Here is a 23,096-nt window from a genome sequence, read left to right as displayed (position 1 = left end):
AAGTTAGGTAAAACCGTGGACTTTGCTACTTACTCAATATTGCTCTCCCATGTAACACCCCCACTTCTTTCTACATGATAACTTACCACTCACTGGCATCTAAGAGAGAGCCCAGCCCATCTCTGCCTGACATCATTCTCTGTACTGGCTCTGAGTTGGCTGGGTCCCTGACTCAGTTAGCTTTGCATAGAGGTGGGTGGAGAATGTACTTGGCATGAAACATTAAAGTCACTGGGCTGTGGGTAGAGCAGCTTTCCTTAGAAAAGGGTGAGAGTGGGCAAAAATAAAAACATCTAGAATAAATCGAAACACCAAGGAGAGAAAGTACAGAGATGCTGAACCTGGCATGCTGTGCTAAGCTTCCTCAATTCAGCTCAATTTTTCAACATTAATCTTTTCAATTCATTACATTTTAACCACAAGGGAGTTAGATAAAAACTCTTATTAATTGAAGACATCATTTTCACTTTAAAATAAATAAAAACATATCATGGAATAAAATACAAAGTTCACTCCTTTTTAAAGATAAAATTAAGACATTTTCTAAAAAATGCCTGGCTTGGAGGAGACAGCGTTGGGCTACACAAAGTACTGAGGGTACTTGTTCCACTCTCCTGGCTTGAGGCTACCTCAAAGGAAGCAGCACTGGATCTAGGGGTGTGGTGGGATGGGGTGCTATGCAGGCACACACTCTGAGAAAATCTCCAGATGCCTTGAGACTTTTGCCTACAGTATATACTGATACATACAACTGGCTCCACATCTTTTCAGATGACACCTTGTGTCTCTTTCATGTATCCTTTCCTAGTCATAGTCCCTCCCCTACCTCTCAAGCTGGCTAAAAACTCATTGTAAGGGATGCTGAGGATGAGCACAAAGCTGACTATGGTTAATTTTATGTGTCAGCTTAACTGGGTCAAGGGACACCCAGGTTACTGGTAAAACATTATTTCTGGGTGTATCTTGTGAGAGTGTTTCTGGGGGAGATTGACATTGGAATCTGATGACTAAGGAAAGAACATCTGGCCTTGACCAATGTGGGCAGGCATCCCCCAATCCTTTGATCACCTCAACAGGACAAAAAAGCAAAGGAAGGGTGAATTTTCTCTCTCTCTCCTTGTGCTAAGATGTTCATCTCCTTCTGCCCTTGGACATTGGAGCTCCTAGTCTTGGGTTTTCAGACTTGGATTGAGTTATACTACAGGCTTTCCTGGTTCTCCAACTTGCCGACAGCATATGATGGCATATCTCAGCCTCCAAAGTCATGTGAGTCAATTCCCATAATAAATCTCCTCTTGTGTTTTATATCTATATAGAGAGATATCCTATCAGTTCTGTTTCTTTGGAGAGCTCATTAATATGATAATGATGATGATGATGATGATGATGATGATATGATGATGGTGGTGATGATGACGATTGGTCCAGACAATGTTTATTATATCTAAGGAGGTTATTGTCAGTTCTTTATTCACAAAAAGGCTCTGAGTAAAAGCCATAGACCCATAGTCTGTAAAAAAAAAGGAGTTGAGTTAAATACCAGTGGAAATTGCTAGTCACCCTTCACCCCAAAACCCCATGTAAACTGCGGAAACTAGCCTTATTCCAGTGATAGGGGAAAATCCTAATTTCTAAGGTAGTGGCTTTCACTATGTGGGACCATCCTTCTACTGAGTTTTAGGAATGCATGAGAGCATTTTTTGATCATCAAAATAGCAGATGCTTCAAGCATCTTGTGTCCCGCAACCAGGGAACCAAAGTGAGCTGCAATGAGTAGGACAACCTATAAATCAGGAATTATGCCCCCTACAAGGGAGTTTTTTAACATGATCGAACTGTTCTGTATCCTGATGGCAGTGTATTCATAGCTATGCATGTGTTCAAATTTATAGAACTGTACACAGAAGTCACTTATACTGTATGCTAGTTTAAAAATAAAATTAAAAATAAGAAAAATAATTACCAAATATATTTATTCTATAGCTTTCACTTTGCAGCATGGTTCTCAGAAATAAATTAAAGTTACTTAGCAAAGGCGAAACATACACATTAGAAAGTTATAGTGTATAAGTGAGAGCCAAAAAAACCACTGGGGTACTTGAGTGGGGAGAAATATTTCTGGGTAAGAATATGGACTCACATAAAAAGTAGCCTGGATCTTGAAGGGTTGGTGGAAGTTTTAATTTAAAAAAATTTTTACAATATTAGAACTACAAAAGTAATATTTACCCATGTAATATAGCCTAACAATACAGAACTATAAAAGTAAACAAAGAAAAATACATATACACGACTGCTTACTGCTAATCCCACTCCCCAGCGTAGCAACTCTTAACTTGGACACAGCTTGGTTTATATTCTCTCAAACATTTTTAATGCATAATCAAATGCTGAATATATAGTTTATTGAACTGAATGATCTCAGTAGAATACAGACATGAAATAATTTTATTTTTCTTCAATGTCTATAACAATGCTCTCTCAGCTTTCTCTACATCACCTCTAAAAACAGCTTTGGAAGATGTCATAGCTTTATGGTGCCTTTCAGCCACTAAAACTAACCCTCTAAGTTTATTTAGAGCAGCTGTTCTTTGAAGAAAAAGTATTAGCCTGAAATGATCACAAGTAATACCAAACTTGTCAAGAATTTGAGTACAATTGCAAAAAAAAATCGAGTATGAAAAACAAATCTGTCCAAGTTAATATTATCTTATATATGTGCTATCAAATATTCAAATATGCATGTTCAGCTAAATTAATAATTTATGAGTAGACTTGATTATTTCATCTATATCCCTGAAGATTTATATATTCAAGTTAGGGAAAAAAAACTTCATGTTGCCTTTATCAGAAAAATGAAGAATTGCCTCATATTCAGAGTCACTTTATGTCAAGTATATATCAGATGCATGTTTTTGGTTTTGTTTTTTAATCAGTATGAGACATACACAAGATCTGTTATTTTTACATCTTTTTCTGTCAACATATTACTGGTGAGTGGTCAGTGTAATTAGATCTTATTTTTTAATGACATAATTTAGTTAACCAGTCATACATTGACATTTAGATTATTTCCAATTTGTCATTACAAAATATTGTTACATGAAAGATTTATAGACCTCATGTATTAGCTTCCCAGTGCTGCCATAACAAATTAACACAAACTTGGTGGCTTAAAACAACAGGAATATATTCTCTCCAGTTCTGGAGATCAGAAGTCCAAAATCAAGCTATTGCAGGGCCACACGCCCTCTGAGGACTCCAGATGGAAATCCTTGTCTCTTCCACCTCCTGATGACTCCAGGTGTTTCTTGGTTTGTGGCAGCATAACCCTAATTCTGCTTTTATCTTCAGATGGCTTTCTTTTGTGTCTGTCTTCCTACTCTTAGGACACTTGTTTTTGGATCAAGAATTCACCTTAGTCCGGAATGATCTCATCATGAAATTTTTAACTTAATTACACCCACAAACGCCCTTTTTTCAAAAAAAGTCACACTCACAGGTTCTGACAAGATGTATCTTTTGGGAGCATGAGGCACCATCTAACTCACTATGCCTTAAAACTTCTGAACAAAGAATCTGTAAGATTCTAAGTGGTCCAACTAGACTATAAGGGATATATATTTAAATTGTGATAGATACTTCACCAACTCTGAATATTATTGTTTTCTTTCATGTTTGTTAATAAAAAAGCAAAGGTTAAAGCAATGACTTGTTTGAGTTTGTACTTCTTTATAATTAACGAGAATAAACATCTTTTTGCATGTTCATTGGCACTTTCTATTTCTTGATCTGGCTCATGGCCTTTGTTGATTTCTTTAGCATATTTTCTTTTACTAATTTTACTCATTGATTTACAATTACTCTTGGTTGATAGGACTTGGCTATATAAAATAGAAAGTTAATATTTTAAAACTTAACCTCTCCTTCCTCTGGAAGCTCTGGGTGTGAACAATTCAGGTCGAGAATTATGGCTCTCTATTGTGGAAAGCTAGGTCAGACCTTTGTTCACTAGACCTAAGGTAGGTTGGTTGGTTGGTTGGTTAGTTGGTTTCATTGTCCAGATCAAGTAAGGCTATAGTCAGTGGCCATCTCCACTCAGTAGTATAATACAATAGCTAAAAACATAGGATATGAATCAAATAAGCCTTTGGAAAAACAATTTGCCATTTCCTCATTGTGCTACTATGGACAAGTCAACCTTGCACAATTTGTGTCCTCATTTGCAAAATGAGAAATTTATAAAAATAAGATGCTAAAAAACCTTTGTGCCTGTTTTTCTGTGGAGTATATTCTCCCTTGTCTCCTTTTCATCAAGTGCCAGCTCTTAAAAGAGGCTTTCCTGAAGTCTCTTGGGTAGCCACCATTTACTCTCTCTCCTTTACCAACCTATATTCCTTCATCCTGTTTTATTTTCTTTTTCCAGTTATTGTTACTTGAAATTACCTTATTTATTTATTTCTGTATCAGATTATTGTCAGCTCTCTCAACACCCTACACTATAATGCTGGTCCCATGAAGGCTGTGATCTGGTTGGTTGTATCCACTCATATAGCCTCAGTACCTAGATCAATGCCTGATATGCAGTAGATGCTCAAAAAATATTTTAATAGATAAATAAATTACTAATGAATGAAAGTAAGTAGCCTTATACATAGTAAATACTCAAAAATAATGAGAATCCATATCCAAATCTCTATGACTCTACTTCTTAAATTAGTTAAACAATTAGACTGATTAAACATAGGCTTCAATGCCTTAGTTGCCTATGTAGCCAAACCAGAACTTAATCAGAGGTAAAAAATCAAAACCTCTGGACAACCAATCACAAACAGCCAACTTGGCTTCCCAAATAAGGCAACTACTTAAGTTATAGCCAATCAAATAATTTCCTTGCTTTGCTTCTACCTCTTTGCTTTAAAAGTGTCTCCCTCAGCTCCCACTGGGGGAGAGCTCCTAACTACTTCCAGTTTAGCACTGCCTGATTTGAATGTGTGTGTTTTTTCTCAAATAAACCCTTAACATTTTTAATATGCTTCAGTTTATTTTTTTAACATACTATATTCAACTCAAAAATATTACTTGCTAACAAGTGTCTGTGCTATCAAATTCTCTTTCAGGTCAATGTACTGTGTTTGCACTGTCATAGTTGCTGTCTGCTGAGCAGGCACTTTCTTATTTTTAAATGCCCTAGCTATCAGAAAGTGAAGAATTCTGTAGTAATTATTTGATTTTGGTCTAAAGATGGTCAACATCTTAGCATGGCTACACAGTTCCACATACAACTCACTATAACACAGAACACATGCAAAGAGACAGACATAGTTGATGTTAGCTGTATATATTATATGAACCTCTATTCTATTCTTTTCAATTTCATTTCATAGACTACAAAACCAAAAATAATTGGGTTATTTAAGGGCAAAATTAAAATAGTGTTTTTAATTTTTATATTTTGCTCGTTTAGGTTACTGAGTAAACCAATATCATGCAGGTTTACTATAGGGCTAGCACCCAATTCACTCATTTGAAACCTAATTTGCAGTTCAGCACCATGCCAAAAACAAATTTCAAATTTTGTTTCATCACCAATACTTATTTCTTTCCATCTTAAAACCTGACAGTTACAATTGCCTATATTTGTACCATGCCAAGGAACTTTTCATTTTGAAAGATAGGTGAGCTCTGGCTTTAAGATCAGTCTTGGCCTAATTAACACACTTCAATAACATTAACCCATTTTAAATCCAATGTATTTATTTCTCATGAGTTAGTTTGTGTTTGTTTGTTTTTAAATGGCAGCTCCCAGCATGGTTTTCAGACGAGGCTGATTCAAAGTTCACAAAATGTCATCATACAATACCACTTTCTCTAACACATTACCCAGGAAACTAAAATGAAAGTCAAATTTAAACCATTTAAACTTTGTACATAACATGATCTAAAATTACTAGAAACACCAGTTTCCAAAGATCTTATACAAATTTGTTCATACCCTTTATTAGTGAGACTTCTATTGCTCAAAGATTCAAAAAATATAAACCTTAGAAAATTATTTAAATAAATTTTATACATTATTTTTATTCTTATGTATCTTCCACTCATACTGGAGATAAATTTTCCAATAATAACTGTACTTCTATTACCTTACAGGATGGGACTGCGGTTTTTTTTTTTAATTCTCTCTGAGCTGAACACTAATAAAACAACCATCTTAACTTTAACCAGGGATTTCATTAATAAAAATCCTTTCAAATTAACATTCTGAACCTAATGCATTACAATTTCTCAGTTATCACCCCCACCATAGCCAATTCCATAAAACAAAAAGAAATGTCAGATTCTCAGGAAACAAAGCAAGGCTGTGATTAGGTAAAAATGAGACAATGCATATAAATATCCTCAGGATTGTGCCTGTCTCATGAAACGTGTTCAAAACCTTTGTTAGTTTTGAATCTAATTTCCTAGTATGAAAAGTAACTGTGCTACTTACACGTATGAAAGAATGATAAAATAGAAAAAAAATTAATTTAGTGTTTGTACATAAGAAAGACCGATTGGTTTGGTAGGTGAGAAAATTAGGATTCTTAAAGAAGCAAAAGAAAATGGGATATAATACTGAATATATAAAACTGTAGCTAAGAAGGCACCATTTGGTAATGACAAAAAAATCCAGAATACCTTTCTAAGGACATCTGAAAACAGAGACTGAAATGTCAGAAAGAGTGATTTTCCATACTTTGGGACTTCATGGGTCAGTAATTTTTTTTCAAGGATTCATCATCATTTCATAAATATTTTTTTAAAAATTTAAACCAAAAAATTCAGAAAGAAAGTAATCTCAAATAGTGAATAAACATAAATTATTTTATAGAGATTACATTGTTCTTATTTTTCTTATTTACTCTAGAGCAAGTAAAACCTGCCACAGACCAGCAGTGATCCACAAAACACTTGTGTCATTCATTCGGTCTCAGAGTCCACCATGAACGAATGAGGCCCCTCTGAGATCAGCACTCTCCTCCTTAACAGGCCTCCTCTTTGCAAGGAGCTTCAATTCTTCTGACCATACGTAAGAGAAAACCTCACTATGAAACTAATAACCTTAACTTAGACCGAAGTCACAGCAGAGAACGAATATCTGTTGATGAGTCATCAGGGGGCATATTGAAGTCTAATATGTCCTTTTACTCTGGCTCATTTTATGGGTACTCCTGCTACGTGTTCGTACCAGAGCTGACTTTTGGAAGAATGTTGAGAAGTAAGAAGCAGTAAGGTATGAACAAGCATTTTCTGAACACCACTGTGCATTGATTTAGGTGTTATTATTATTTAATCTCATGTTAAATCATAAAAAATACAGTATTATCAGTAGATAGTAACAATACTTTTAAAAAGCAAATTGAGGTCACTGAAAGTTGCCAAAGCCATCTCTACAGCTGGAAGGCATCAGAGCTGTGATTCCATCTCTGAATCCAACATGACATTTTAAGCACTCAGCACTGTCGACTGTGTGTGGACCATTACCCACATCCTTCCCCTGAGATATCCATCAATCTCTTTTTCAGAATGGCCTTGCCCTATCAAAATGTACCCCCAGGCTGCTGACTTTTGCTTTCTCAAAAAGTCTGATTAGCCCGGCCGGGCGTGGCTCAGCAGTTGAGCATCGGGCTATGAACCAGGAGATTGAGGTGCAGTTCCCAGTCAGGCCACATGCCCGGGCTGCGGGCTGAATTCCCAGTGGGGGCGTGCAGGAGGCAGCCGATCAATGACTCTCTCATCACTGATGTTTCTATCTCTCTCTCCCTCTCCATTCCTCTCTCTGAAATCAATAAAGATATACTAAAAAAAAAAGTCTAATCTCTTCAAAGCCTCCCAAGGACTAACAAACTACACCCTTTTAACAGACATTTCCACTTCACAGCAACATATCCTTTATCCAAAATCATGATGGAGAACAATATAATTGTTCAGAAGCACCTATTAGGATCTCCTTTACCATGTTTCAAATCTCTATCTATCTATCTATCTATCTATCTATCTATCTATCTATCTATCATCTATCTATCTATCTATCTATCATCTCACACACACACACACACACACACACGCGCAAAAGCATTTACTCAGGTTTAGTGGCTTACAAATGTCCTTTGAGAAGAAATCTCCTATATGGACTACTTAATCATTTTGGGCCACAGAATTAATCTAGGAAAGCCATGGAAGATTGGAAAGATTTCAGACACCAAACATGTGTCTGGTGGAGCTACAGCTGTATGATATGCCCCCAGGTCTTAGGATAATAGAAACATTGTGAATATTATCACCAAGTTTTTTGGAGCACACACTAAATTATCAATCAAATGAGAACAAAAGTAGAACGTGACATGGGAAAAAATAATGAAACCTATTAGAGAACCCCTTCTGAGTGCCCAGACTCTTTGATTACTCATAGGCTCAGGTCAACCAAGGACGAGATCAATAAATATCGCAAACACTTACTATGCTCCTGTAACTCTCCAAGGGGAATATTAAAGGAACGTATTTTCCAACTTTATTGAGGTATAACTGACAAATAAAACTGCAAGATATTTAAAGTCTACTTATCAAATGCATGATGTGATAGACATACACATTGTGAAAGGATTTCCCCCATGAGATAACACATCCATCCCCTCACATATTTACCTTTTTGTGTGTGAGAGAGAACATCCAAGTTCCACTCTCTTATCAAATTTCAAGTATATGACACAGAGTTATTTCCCATGGTAAAAACTCCAGAAATGTTCTGGACTTGACTCTTTCTATACGTGAAGCATGAAATCCAGGCTTGATGTCTCCCAAGTCAGAACTTAAAAGCATCTAAGCTCCATTCTCCTCCCACCCAGGAGGGTATAGAATTACATAAATCAAAACTGGGGCCCAGCCGGCATGGCTCAGTGGTTGAGCATTGACCTATGATCCAGGAGATCGAAGTTTGATTCCCGGGCAGGGCACATGCCCGGTTTGAGGGCTCCATCCCCAGTCGGGGGCGTGCAGGAGGCAGCCGACCAATGACAACTCTCTCATCATTGATGTTTCTCTCTCTCCCTCCCTTTCCCTTCCTCTCTCTGAAATCAATAAAGATATATTTAAATAAAAAAAATTTTTTTAAACCTGGGAAGAACCTCAGATCATCAGGTTCAATATTTTCTTTTCATCAGTGAGGAAATGGAGACCCAGGGAGGTTAAGTGACTTGTTTCAGCCAACCTTAAACTAATGGCCAGTTCAACTCATTCTTTCACTCAGAGAATGATGACAATGAGTGTCCAAAGATAAGAGCAACATTGAATGTTCCCTGGTAACTTTGTGACAATATTTATGTTTTAAAAAATATAATACTATTTACACCTCTGAACAAAAATTTCCACACCTTTGAATAACGTGATATAATATTCTACGCCCTGGGAAGTTGATACATTTGTCTATGGCCCTTCTCTTTCTCTTACTGGATTCTTCTCATTCCACAAGTGACATTACCCAACATTTAGGGAAACTGAACAGAGTTCTCCCTCCCTCTTCGTGGTCAAGGGTACTGGCTATGCCAACAACTCTGTAACTGTGAAGCAATGACTTGAAAGATCATCCCTCGATCATAAAATACAACAGGATACACAAAAAAGGAAAACTAAGTTCAAGCTCTTAAAAAGAATGTTAGTGAGTGGATTCAAGTTGGCCATACCCTCCATCCCTTTTGCTAAGAAACAGAAGCAAATGACATTTATCTGTTTGGGAATTCTCTCAAGTTTTAGAGAATATAGAAGCCATCCATGACCCCTGGAATCATTGAGTCCAGGGTAAGTTAAATAGTAGGTGCCCATGGGCCCTGGATTGTCTGGGACAATCCTAGTTAATATCTGTTGTCCTAAAGTAACTATTAATAAGACTGCCTCACATTCTCAAGGGCTGCCTGTGAGAATAATAATTTACATGTTCACCTGTTAAATAAGAATTTTAAAAATCTACCTATCACTTAAAGAAATCTGATACTTGCAAATGAATACCATTAGTACCATAGAGGAAGGGGCTGGTTGCCAGGGCAACTAACCATGTGATTAGAAGGTTGAAACTTTTGACTCTAATCTTTCAAGAACAAAGAATAATAGGGTCCCCTTAAGGTAAATATCAGCTTTGATTATTTGTTTATTGTACAGTCTAAGCGTGGAGATGCTGGAAAAAGGGATAATTCCCCTCTCTCAAACAACTGGGCAAGATTCCACCATGCAATTCAGAAAAGTAAGCAATTTAAAACTTGTGAGTTATTTCTTTAATTTTCTATTTAATATTTTTGAACCATTGTTGACTGTGGGTAAGTGAAACCATGGAAAGCAAAACCACAGGTAAGGGAGAACTACTGTACATGAGGGAACCAAAAAATGATCACTTTTACATCTCAAGTATTATTAAAAAAACAAACCAAAACCAAATGCACAAAAATTCCAGGTAACTTGAGTACTCTGTTCTACCTCATCTATGCTCTACGGTCTTTACAATGGCTATTGCAGTGTAACAGAGAAGAATCTTCCTCTCAGCATTGATGTTTGGGAGGACAGGAAAAAGAATCTAAGCAAAATATAAACTTGAAAATAAACATAAAAATCCTTGAGGGGTAATGCAGATTTCATTGATTTCCTAAATATCTCATTATAATTATATAACTGCCAGCAGTAAAGAGTTTCCAGATATCTGAAAATATCTAATACTAAATGCTATTTTTGTAGTACTTAATTTTCACAAGGAAATTATAACTATAACCTATCCTTGGAGCAAAACCAAGGTTAAATTAATCATTAAAAATGGAACTAAACTAGTGTCTCTATGGCTGTCCTTCTACCCACTCTGAGAAAGTTTCACAGCCTCTAAGGTTATTTCATTGCTCTGTGAACCAGTACTTGGGCTAATACGGATGGAGTCTACCATTTTCCTCCTGTCACATTCTGGCTTGTTACTGTTCACGCCAGTCTGCAATCCTGCCACCAATGCCATGGCTGCCTGCCGATGGTCACACCAAGGTGTCCAGGACTCTGTGTTGAGAATGCTGACACCTCTGTCAAAGCTGACAGCACAAGGCATGTGGGCAATGAGTGCTTTTCACATTGCTCAAAGATTTTATGGAAGACAACTCTTTCCATTTTCACTCACGAGCAAAACTGATGAGGTTGAGTTTGAAGTCAACCAGAAGGTGAGGCAGCCTGCCATACTCAGAGTCACTCATTTTCTCTGGACAAACAACACAAGTATCTCATCTATTTTTTCCCTCAGGACATGGGGATGATTCTCTGCCTGGGAGGCTCTTCAATGTCACTTGAAACAATCCTTAGAAAGTGCCAAACTATCAGCTCTCCAGATGTGGCTGAACCTTAAGGTGAATTCAGTTTAGGCTTAGTTAGGGATCCCTGCCACTTATCAAGTCAGATAAAGTGCATTGCACATGCACACACAGAGAAACAGGTAGAAGTCATGCCTGTGCAGTTCAAACGAGGTTTATTGAGTACCACTTGCCATGTATCAGACACGACCCTAGGTGTCAGAACTACGTTCCTAACTCCAAAGAATCTTCAGTCTGCTGGTGGCCAAGGCTCTTTAGGCAGAAAGATGAAAGCACTCCAGGTGTCTATAAACCTGCTCCTAGATGAAGAATAAATCACCAAAGATCAGCTTACCTTTCATTCTTCTCAGATAGAACTCATTGGTTCAGCGGGATCGTAAAAATGTGAGGTTGTTACGACAAAAGTCATTGTGAGCTATTTGAAATATCAGTAAAACTGAAAAATACAATTGAACCCATGGTAATTTTGCCTTTATTTGGACTATTAGGATTCTATGGTTTAGCTATAAGAGATGTGCTGCACAAATATATTCACTGATTTGCACATTAATGTTCTGACAACATAAAGAGTCCAAAAAGGAACTGTTCCTCTTTGCACATTTATATTTTTATAGAAAAAAAATGTAGTATATTGCCCACTGTGTCACTGCCCTTACATTTCCTTATACACTATTACAGATCAGTAATTCCCCTACTGTGCCCAATATTTTTACTTATGATCAATATTTTATTTTAAAAAAAAACATTGTAATAAACAACATTTTAACTAAATATTTGTCTATTTCTTTACTTTGAACAGAAACCTAGAATAAAATTACCTGCCCAGTAAGTATATAAGTAGTTAAGGCCTCAATGCATATTAGACTCCAGAAAAGTTACATTAATTTACAGTCTACTTGTAGTACATGAAAAGATATGTTTTATAGAAAAATTCTTAAATTAAGAAAAACTATTAGAGAGAGAAGTATTTCTTTCCCATGAAAATATCTTATATGCAGGGGTGTCCTGTACAGAATAGTTTCTGAATTTAAAGCTTTGTAAACTCAGATAGTGCTGGTAACCATACTTATGTTCTTCTTTTGAACATTTTACCTACTCACACACACGCACCCAGGTTGCCTCCCATAACCCTCCTACTTACCTATGATCTTCCCCTCCTACGGCATCCTGCCTTGAGAAGTCTATAGGAGTTTGGGGTATATTTTTATTAATTGTTTGAACCATATATTAGGTATGGTCCTAATTATTTATAGCTCACAGTTTAGCCATTAATTCCTATCTCTATTCAGTACTTGCTTTCACATAAGATAAAAGCATATTATAAATTTCTGGAAGATTAAAGGAGATGGGGGTTTACTGCTACAAAGCAGAGCTGCAGCCAGGAAGGGGCCCTCATAAATGCCTTTCCCAGCCCTGTAGGGCCCGCCCAAGTCAAGGAAGGCAAATCCCAGAGGGGGTGTGACTGTGGTGGATTGCAAAGAAAAGAATTCATTGGAAACCTCTAAGACCAACTCTCCCTTCCCCTTCCCCTTCCCCTTCCACACCCCATGCAAAGGAGTAGCAGCAGCCAGGACACCAAGATGCTGCAAGCAAAGGACTCCCAGGATGGATGGATGGGTGGGTAGACGATGGATGAATGAATAAATGAATGAACAGAAGCAGATGGAACAACAAAACATGCAGGAATTCCCAGAATGAAAGCTGAACCCAACTGGAAAAACAAAATAGGAATGAAAAGATGTCATATTCCCTTCACACATTCTAAAGGAACTCTGTGTGACAAGCTTATTAATTCACGCTGGCAGTTTCCTCCTTCCGTCTCCCACCAGGCCATGCTTTCCCAGAGAAATCAGAACAGGTTCAGGAAAGCAATCCTGTGGGCTCTCTCATCTGCCCCTGAGATGAATGTCATCAAGTTAGTATTTAAAAGCACGAGGTGGTCTCGGGATTGCTACATCCTGACAAGGGCATGAGGCCTTTTTTGGAGAACAAGCTGAGGGTGACGTCTTTTGCAGAAGCCACACATGCAAGGAAAACGCCCTTTAGCTGAGAAGAAAACTGATGAAAGGCCCCTTGAGAAAGTCTTAGGTTATAAATAAAAGAAAAACCAGCAATTAAAGCACAGACATCCTCTCACCATTTAAAAAAAAAACACCCACGTCCTTATATTTATGAAGACCATGCAGCAAAATAAAGCCATGACTCTCTAAGCAATTACATCACTAATACAACAGTCTGTTTGTCACTCCCTGAGGGGAGCTGTACTTGGGAAGGAATAACTAGCTATGTAAGTAATTGTAATTCCCACAGTGAGAACCTAGAAAATATTTCGCCGCACGTACAGTGTGTTATAAATGTCAGTGTGAAAGCCCAGCTCGGTTAAAGCCTGCAATCCATCTCCCTCTGCTATTCGCCATCACACTGAGCTGTAGCAAAAGATCCGCTGAAACGGTGCACCTCAGACTTACATTATCTGCAGACACTGCTTTAATCAGCAGTGGTTTTCAAAGGGCTGGGTGGCTTCGAGAACTTCATTTGAGCCATAAAGTTGAAATCTTGCTCATCAGTTTCACTTTTCTTTCACCTCCCCTCCCTGGGTTCTCATAAACACAGCCCTCGTTTTTCTTAAAGGAATAAGAAAAATGGAAATGGGGGCTGGGATTCTGCCATTTCGACATAGTCCACTTTTCCCCCAACCTTCAGCGATGCAAAGGGACTAAAATTAGAGTTTCAAAGGGACTAAGCTATCTGTGTCAGGCACATCGCAGGGAGCAGCGAGAACTACAAAAGGGAATGAGTAAGAGCTACACATCCATTTTAGAAATAACATTTAAAACACTGATTTCATATTTTCTAAATTTTTATTCCTGATACACAGCATCCACTTTATTTTGTGTAATATTATGAGAAAATAGAATGCTTTGTTTTGATAATATTCCAATATTAATATTGAGGATACTTTCTTCGTATATTCCATAATTTTCACCCATGATCCAATCCTCAAATCTTTGTTGTTTGTTGGGGAAAATATAGAAAATATATGCAATTCAACTCATGAGTACTAAACTGTAAACTTTCTATACTACAAAGAAGGTTTAATCTAATAACAAGGACTTTTCTTTTATATTTGGTCAGTGATGAAGTAAAAATATTAACTACTTGAATTCTAATGTTTGTATAAAGGCATTATTTGGCATGGAAAGAATTGAATAAGTACACAGCCAAAGGATACTTTCTGCAGACATAAAATTCTAAAGAGCATAGCAATCTTTGCAAACCCAACCCAACCTCTCACTTTGTAGATAAGGAAACCAAAGGTTAAGTGATTTGGCAAAGGCCACACAAACACAACTTTAACACCAAGACTGGTCTCCTAAACTCAGATACAACATACTTTTTACCACACTAGACGGCACTTAGGAAGGGATAGAAGGCTCTTCTTTGGAAGAAGTCACACACACACACACACACATTGTCTCCGTTTTCATAGATACGAAGACGGTACTCAGAACACCTGCATGCAATCACCTACCCTAATTCATCATTTCTCCATTATCATCATTCTGCAATTTATCATTCTACACTATGCAAAACTCATTACTCTGCAATTATGCCCATTACGATTTCAATTCCCCTTGCCTAGTAATTTCCCATTGATCTCCATCGTCCACCATTATCATGGCATTTCATTGCCCCCAATCCATTTTTTAATTTTCATGCTGCAGATTCTTCAGGTGCTTTTTAAAATTGATTTGTTGATTTGTGACATTAAGCATCCTTTCATATGTCTATTGGCCATCTGTATGTCCTCTTTGGATAAGTGTCTATTTGGGTTGTTTGCCTATTTCTTAATTGGATTGTTTGGGGGGTTTTGGTGTTGAGTTTTATCAGTTCTTTATAAATTCAATTTTTAAAATTAAAATAACTTTTAACTTTGAGATAATTTATTTGTTACTCGATCTATGAGGAGGAGGCCAGAAAGAGGGTGGGATTATTTCTTATGCAAAAAATATATAAGACCAATTATTTAGCTTTTCACTTTACCTGCCAAATAATCAGGATTCATAGTTACTCTTTGCAATTATTCATCTTCAGCTGGGATAAAACCAGAGTCTTCTTATTACTCATAATGATTGAGGGATGTCTCAATTCTTTGGAAAACATTATCAATGAACTCTCTAATACCAGGTGCAGCCCGATCAATCCTAAATCCAATTTATTGATTCTCAGAGAGTTCTTATCTCCCTTAGGAAGGGAAATAAATTAATCATACTAAAATTTTATAAACACTGAGTTCAGAACTTCAGAGAACAGTAGTTCTGAATTTCTTCCACTTGTCTCCCAGTTGAAGGATACTTATTGAGGCACTAACCATAAAATATTGTTCATTACTGCTCATCTGGTTTTTTTAACTAATTATTTCCACAGAGTATTTTAAATGTCAACTTATTACAGAGCACTGGTCCTCTATGGAGAGAATGTAATAATAAATTCAAAATATACTATTGATGAATGGCCCATCCTTGGAGATGTGCCAAGTAGGTGTAGAATGCACAGTAAGCACCACAAACATGTTAGAAAGATGCCCAAATGCCTACCATTCTCCATAATGGTGTCGTCCATAAAAGCAAACATGAGCCAGCATCATAAGAGACTTAAAGTTTGGGGGCAAATGAACTCACATCCCCTACCATCAAAATGACCACTCAAACAAAATGGGCAACTTTATCAGTAAAATCCAGAACATAGCAAGAGTCATTGGTCTACTCTTACAAGTGGCAGAGAAACAGCAGATTTCCAAAATAAATAATCAAATGCCAAAGAAAAGGAAATGTCATTGTTTGTTTTCATCTTTCTTTTATTTTGATATACCAAAATTAGTTTATTAGGGATCCAGGGCAATCAATTTTTTTAAAAAATTTTAATGTTTTTTTTATTGATTTCAGAGAGAGGAAAGGAAAGGGAGAGAGAGATAGAAACATCAATGATGAGAGATAGTCATTAATGGTTGCCTCCTGCACCCAAGCATGTGCCCTGACCAGGAATCTAATCGTGATCTCCTGGTTCATGGGTTGACGCTCAACCACTGAGCTGCACCACCCAGGCCAGGGCAATCAATTTTGATATAAAGACACATCGATCTAGTACCTTACCTCCAGAGATTTATGACCCTAAATTTACCACTTATTTTATTATATGATGTTGTCTTGTCAGGAATTATGTATAGATCAGAAACAACATTCATGCCATACTAAAAATAACCTCTAAATAACACATAAGAAACAACAGCAGTATAAATTGTTTTCCTCAGGTATGTCAGTACTTACTGAGTACCTGTAACCAATTCTAGTGAGATACAGTTAGGAAAATAAATACAGATGTAGATGTCAGTTCAAAAAATTAGAAGCTTCCAGGGTGAAATTTGAAACTAGCCCCCTTACATAAAGAGCAAGGAGAGACATCAAAAGCAGACCACTCCAGATTGGTAGGTGGTTGGTTTAACAAGCAAGCAAACTTACATATGAAGTTATTGTGGGTGACCTCAAGACAAGTAGACTTCTGCACCTGCCCACCAGAATCTTAAAAGTTTATATAGAGGTTTTAGCTGGGCTCAGTCCTCTAAACAATCAAGATGTTTTCAACAATACCCTACTTTCATGGCCATGCCTTAGAAAAGAGCTCCCACTGTGGGAATGGTAGGGAGAATATACATTCCAAGGACAGGAGTTGGGGGAGCTCTTGATTGCTCAGGGTCTAACACATGGGTCAACCAGTGGTCATGTACTCCCAATGACCTCCTCCAACAGTGAATATTATGATGGAACAAGATATGTTAATGCATAAAATGCTTTACAACTGTTCCCTTTGTTAAGACATTCTGATGAATAATTATAGACTTGCTGTTGCAAATCTATGTGAGAAAAACGAATTTGGGATGTTTTTATTTGGTCCACTTAGATTTTTTCCAAGCTTCTAAAACTTACAATTATTATTTCATAATCTACTAAAATATAATCAAAACATAATAATCTCCTTGATGGCCAAGGCTTTATCATGTGTGTTTCCACTGCAGCTCTTAGTAACATGTCTTGTTCAAAACAGGTATTCAGAAATGTGTATTGATTTGAAAGACTAATTTTGTTTTTTCTGAGGACATTTCTACCTAGTACACACTAGGTTGCATCTGTAAAGATGCTTCCCAACAAATTCAAACTTGTCATCAATAATAACATCAGGAATTATAACCAAAGTGCTAGTTCCATGTTTTTGTTTGCAACAGATTACTTCTTAGTAAATAATTAATTTTATTCGTATTAAGCTATGAATTAATAACTAATTTAGCCTTATTTAAAGACTAACTTTCACTGAATTATCATAAAATTTTAAAATGCATCATTTTCTGTATTTTTACATTTTACTCACAGTATTTTCTTTAATTTATTTTTTTTATTGTAGTATTAAAAATGAAGTGGTATGATCTCGAGATTATTTTGTGTGAGATCATAAGTAAATTTACATGTTATTGAATAAGTCTTTCATCATCAAATTCAAAATAAATTAAAAATATTTTAAATGTAAAAAGTAAAAGTTGAATTATTTAAAATATTTTCAGCTTCTGAGATAACACCCTATTTTTTAAAAAACTGACAGATGACATAATTTCTTTCTCAAGCTCAGAAAGTTACTTTTACTCAATAAAGTAATATTTATAACATTCAGAAATTGTCTACTGTGTTGATATGTGTCTACCAAAACTCAATATAAAATGAGTTGGATGGCATCCCCTTGTTATCATTATTTTTGTGATATTTATTGAACATTTATTGCTTGGGAAGATAGAATTGTCTCTTGAGACATATTATACAAATGTGATAGAAATTATTAGATTTATGCATGAGATCTGTTTGTCTTATCATCTCTTAGAGAAACCATTATTATGGCAAAATGCCCTGAGGTGCATGGTCATTTTAACTATATTAATAGTTAAAATTGCTCCTTTTCATTAAGAAATTTCAGTTGAAGATAAAAGTGAAATTCTTTGTTGATGCATTTAATAATCTAAAAGAAAAAGGGTTTGAAGAGTAGTCAGAATTTCTTGACTTAATTTTAGTTATTTATTAAAACTTACTAAATAGAAAGATACTTATTTTTTAAATAATTCCAAAAATAGCTTCATGTTATAGATATAAATGACTCCCAGCTTGAATTTATTGTCCTGTATATCATTATTCTGAAAATGCAACTCACAAATAAAACCAGACAATTCAAATGTTGACACATCATTTTAAAGTGTGTTTCAGAGAACACTAAAAATATTCACTGTCACTGCATATGCACATTATAAAGCCCTATATTGGTATGAGTTTAACAAATTAGATTAACCTCCAGAGTATCTCATAGCCTTCAGTATATTAAAATACGATATGAGTTTCCAAGGGGAAATATACTGTATAGTGAATTCCCTACATAGAGTTTCCTGAATTTTCTTGAGAATAGACCAGAACATCTTTTTGTCAGGCAGCTGGAAAATTAGAGTTCCAAGAAATGCATTTTCAGAGACACATGATACAACGGTTATTCAAGCCTGACCAGGAAAAACAAAAGATCCATTCAGCACGAGCACCAATTATTGGGGAATCAACAAAACCGAATAGTATTGTTACAAAACAGCACCCTCCCTTTCTTCACCCCCCACAATAATTACTTTTAGTGTAATCTGATTTTGCAGAATCAAACTTGACTAAAATATTCAACAAGGCTTAATATGTTGGATTTTCAAGGGGTGGAAATGTCCTTCTATATACATGCTAAGTAATTTTTCTTTTTTATGGTTGAAAATTGGGATGATATCCACCAATGTATGAGGAATTTAGATTGGCATCGGTAAATTTAGGACATTTTGAAGGATTTGAGATTCACAATTTTTCTTTCTGAAATTGAATGGATGTAAAAGTGGCACCTTCAATTGTCAAGCACCCAGGAACTTACTTTTAATCACCAAAGAGCAACAAATTCAGGGCAAAAAAGTCAATAGCCAAAGGTAGCAATTCACTCACCCATGTAAGGTAACGATTTATATTGGATATGTTGTAAAGGAACCTACTTTATTTTTGTCTATATCTTTGAGTAGAATGAACTAATGAATTTTTAAAATCTGTTATTGGTTTTCTTACTTGCTACAGATTTTACCTTAAAAATTTTTTTTCAAACAAAGCCAATCATGCATATTGTTTAATTGTTCATGATATAGATCTTTTTATAAGTACACCTTTAATTTTAAATAATATGCATATTATAACTCAACAATATTGTAATATATGCATATTTAAATATTTTAATGGAAAAATATTCTGTCCTTTAAAATCATTTTTATAAACTTTACTACTTATAATAAATTTAATAATTTTCAGAATTTATTGAACTCCGCAAAACTACGTTTTAAACTATATTCAGCAATCTAGCCAATTCTACCATATTACATTGGTATTAGCAAGGAATACACTGCTCCATGAGTTGAAGTTTTGGAATATTTATTCACATAAAGAGACAAAGTGTTTAACTAAAATAAGGTCTATTGAAAACTTTTAAAGATATGTATTTTTCAAGCTCTCTTAAATAGAGATTCTGAACGTAAGCTCACAATGTCATCAGAATTCCTATATCTGAAAGGAGTTTGAATTGCAGACCTAGTTCTATTTACCTGTACAGGCAACTGCCCCAAATACTGAACTTGAATGTTTTCCCTCCCTGCCTAAGAACCGTCTCTCCTCAGTGCAGATTGGATGTTCTCATGCCTTCTGATCTGCCCCATATTTTCCTCCAATCTTCTGAAGTTAATCAGAGGCTGGGCCTAGGCTTCTCCTCCAGAGAATGTTCATAAATTTTGTGCTACTTTCCCTAAGGAGAGGCTCTCACCTCTAGATTTATAGCTGTGTTTAAGGTAGAGTGGGAATGCAGAAAGTCTGACCTTCCAGAAAGTGAAATGTTTATACATCAAATCACTTCTAATAATAAGAGATCATTTTCACTTTTGTTCACTTGCCCCAGGGCCACTATGTTTATGTGCAACACTTCCTGTAAAAAGTTGACAGGAAGATCTGGGTCAAATTTCACACTAATGCACAGCAACTCTTTATTCATGCATTTATTTACTCTCCATCTGGTTCCATAAAGGTTTTATTACCTCTAAGCAAGTCTTTATGGTTAGTATATCTGAATTTTTCTGTTACTTTGAATGCATTTCAGCTTTCTCTTTCTTTATTAATAAATTTGGGTATGGACTTTCAAAAAAAGTCAGGCAGAAAACAGTTTGCAAAACACGGCTCAGCCTAGGGATTTCACATACATTATAGTTTTTAATCCTCACAACAACACTCAAATTAGGTATTACTGTTCCCTGCCTCACAAGTACGTTAACTGAGACTCAGAAAGCTTAAACAAAACCCCATGGTCCTACATTTAAAAGTTGTGAAGTGAGAATTCTCACCCAGTCCTTTCTGACTTAAAACCCTTGATTACTTCTACAGTAATATATGGCTTTTAAAAACAGTCAAAAAGCAAAATAGTCTGTGGTCATTAGACAACTGCGTGGAACAGAGGTCCACAGCTGATATTCAAAATTATGACCTGAATCCTTTAAGGAAAAGTTATATTTTATCCAATATATTTCTTCAAGATCTTGAAATTCTAACATACCTTAGGCGATTCAACCCAATATAGTTCTTCTTTTCATAATCCAAGTATTAATACAATTAATAGTGCGTAATCTCAACTTCAGACATCCAGAACAATGAATTCTCATAAGTTTAAGAAACCATGGTTTTATAGTCGATATAGTTTTACTTTTTGCTACTTGAACTACTATTAAAATTAGCCATGCCCTGTCCTAACATTAACTCTCTAACCTCAGTAAATTTATAGACATAATTAGCCTCCTATACCCATCAGATGAACCATGATTCTGCTCAAGGTTATAGCATATTCATTTGAGCAAATATAGGTGACCACTATAGTTCAATGACATTTAATTTTTTTAGCATCAAGGTAAAGTTACTTTTATGACTTTTGTAGCAAAAAAAAAAAAAAAAAATTCTATAAACTTTATTCTTACATTAGAAGTTAACTTATTTCATAAAACATTAAAATATCCTATAATACTGATAAATTTTCCTTGAAATATATTCCCAGTATGTCCAAGAGAAATTAGACTGAACATTTGCTAAACTTTACATCAATAAATAAAATAATTTTCCAGTATTGAGGCAATCACAACCGAGGCTCAAAATAAATCATATCTCATTTTTAAAGTGAAGGTAAACCACATCATTTAACTAAATCGAATTTGCCCACATTCTAGTGATGAAAATTTTTTAATAACTTTATTACATTATTTTTAGTAAAGATCATGGAATTCCCCACTTCAAGGTCATTGGCCAGAAAACCATGAAAATACAGACTGGCTAACACAACTTCCAATCCGTGACAGCTGCTTCTTCACGCTGACAATTGTTATAAATCTGCATACGCTAAATCTCACAGATCTTACCGTCAGTTTCTCCTCTAAATTCTCATTTAATACGCTTCCTTTTTCATGCTTTCCAACTTCCATGTTGAGAGAGAGAGAGAGAAACAGGAAAAGAGAGATTCGGGTTCTGTCTAGAAAATGATGCGGCCGCTCGCACGTTAGATATTGCAGGACATTCCAAGTTGTGAAAGCCCAGGACACTATCAGGAAGCCTTGGCGATAGTTTCTGGTTAGCTAGTGTTTCCATTTATAGATGTTCAAACCCCATAAACAGAGCACTGAGGAGAAGTCAGGCAGCTGGCCTTAGATAATGATAAATGTCACTAGATAGAAAAGCAAACTCTTCAACAGGAGAATATTCCAACAGGTTAAGTTCTCTGAACGAAGTAAGATGTGTGTGACAAACAGCCACTGTCAAAGAATTCATTAACAGCCTCTGGAGCAGAATAAAACACTCTAGAATGCAGACCTAATAAATCAGTTTTAAAAGGACTAATGTGATAGTCATATAGCAAATATGAATCAGCCAGTCTTGTTCTTCCAAATTCCAATTTTTGTCCTGATAATCCAGGCATTATGCATTATTTTTTAGCTCAAAAACTTTTTAAACCAATTAAAGGGAAAGAGCAAAGGATAACTAATTACAACTATTAAGACACACAACACATATATTCAAAGGGTGTTACCAATTCTGCTCCCTGAAAATTTGGCAAATGGTGCTTAGAAACACCATGAAATAAAAGTCATGTTTCTTTTCACAAAAACTGATTTTGTTCTGCTTTTCTACCAGGAACAAAGTTATGAGATAGATGAAATTTATTTCTTGAATGGAACAAATATTTTCAGGATTCTTTAGAAATTGTCACATGCCTTAAAGAAAATGAATTATGTAACTTGCTGGTAATTAACTCTCTCTGTTGTTTTTACAGCAATCCAGATATGTAGAAGGCAATAAAGAATAAAAATGACTTTCAGAATCAACTAAGACTGATCTCTGTGTTGGCCTAATCCCTCAACATGTTGAAAATGCCCTTTTAACACCAGTTTCTGACCTTAACTCAAATTTCCTATCCATTTTTTCTTTACTTCTTAGGAAAACAATTTAGGAAATGTGTTGTGAAGCTCTGTCCTTGAGCATGATTACAGCTGTTTCTTTGTGGTCAAGCAGGGTTGCTCTAAGCCAGCTCTGCATCGTGATGGAA

The 23,096-nt window shown here is 35.8% G+C and overlaps 1 protein-coding gene across 28 annotated transcripts in view; it reads right to left on the bottom strand.

Moving 5' to 3' along the window:
• Positions 1-22,109, bottom strand: part of MLIP (muscular LMNA interacting protein) — a 212,256-nt gene extending 190,147 nt beyond the window's left edge. For 12 of the 28 annotated variants that reach the window (XM_081139647.1, XM_081139651.1, XM_081139641.1 and 9 more), the window contains exon 1: positions 21,916-22,093. In XM_081139647.1, the coding sequence (XP_080995773.1) occupies positions 21,916-21,978 (63 nt within the window). In that variant the 5' untranslated portion in view covers positions 21,979-22,093. Of the gene's footprint in view, positions 1-21,915 lie in introns of all 28 variants that reach the window. The other 16 variants (XM_081139663.1, XM_081139665.1, XM_081139650.1 and 13 more) reach the window with 4 other exon arrangements.
• Between the last annotated feature and the right edge of the window lie 987 nt (positions 22,110-23,096).

Source organism: Miniopterus schreibersii, assembly GCF_964146895.1.
Source record: "Miniopterus schreibersii genome assembly, chromosome: 6".
NCBI classification, from domain to species: Eukaryota; Metazoa; Chordata; class Mammalia; order Chiroptera; family Miniopteridae; genus Miniopterus; species Miniopterus schreibersii.
The sequence above is the reverse complement of the archived record's forward strand: the minus strand, read 5'-3'. Positions and strand labels throughout refer to the sequence as shown.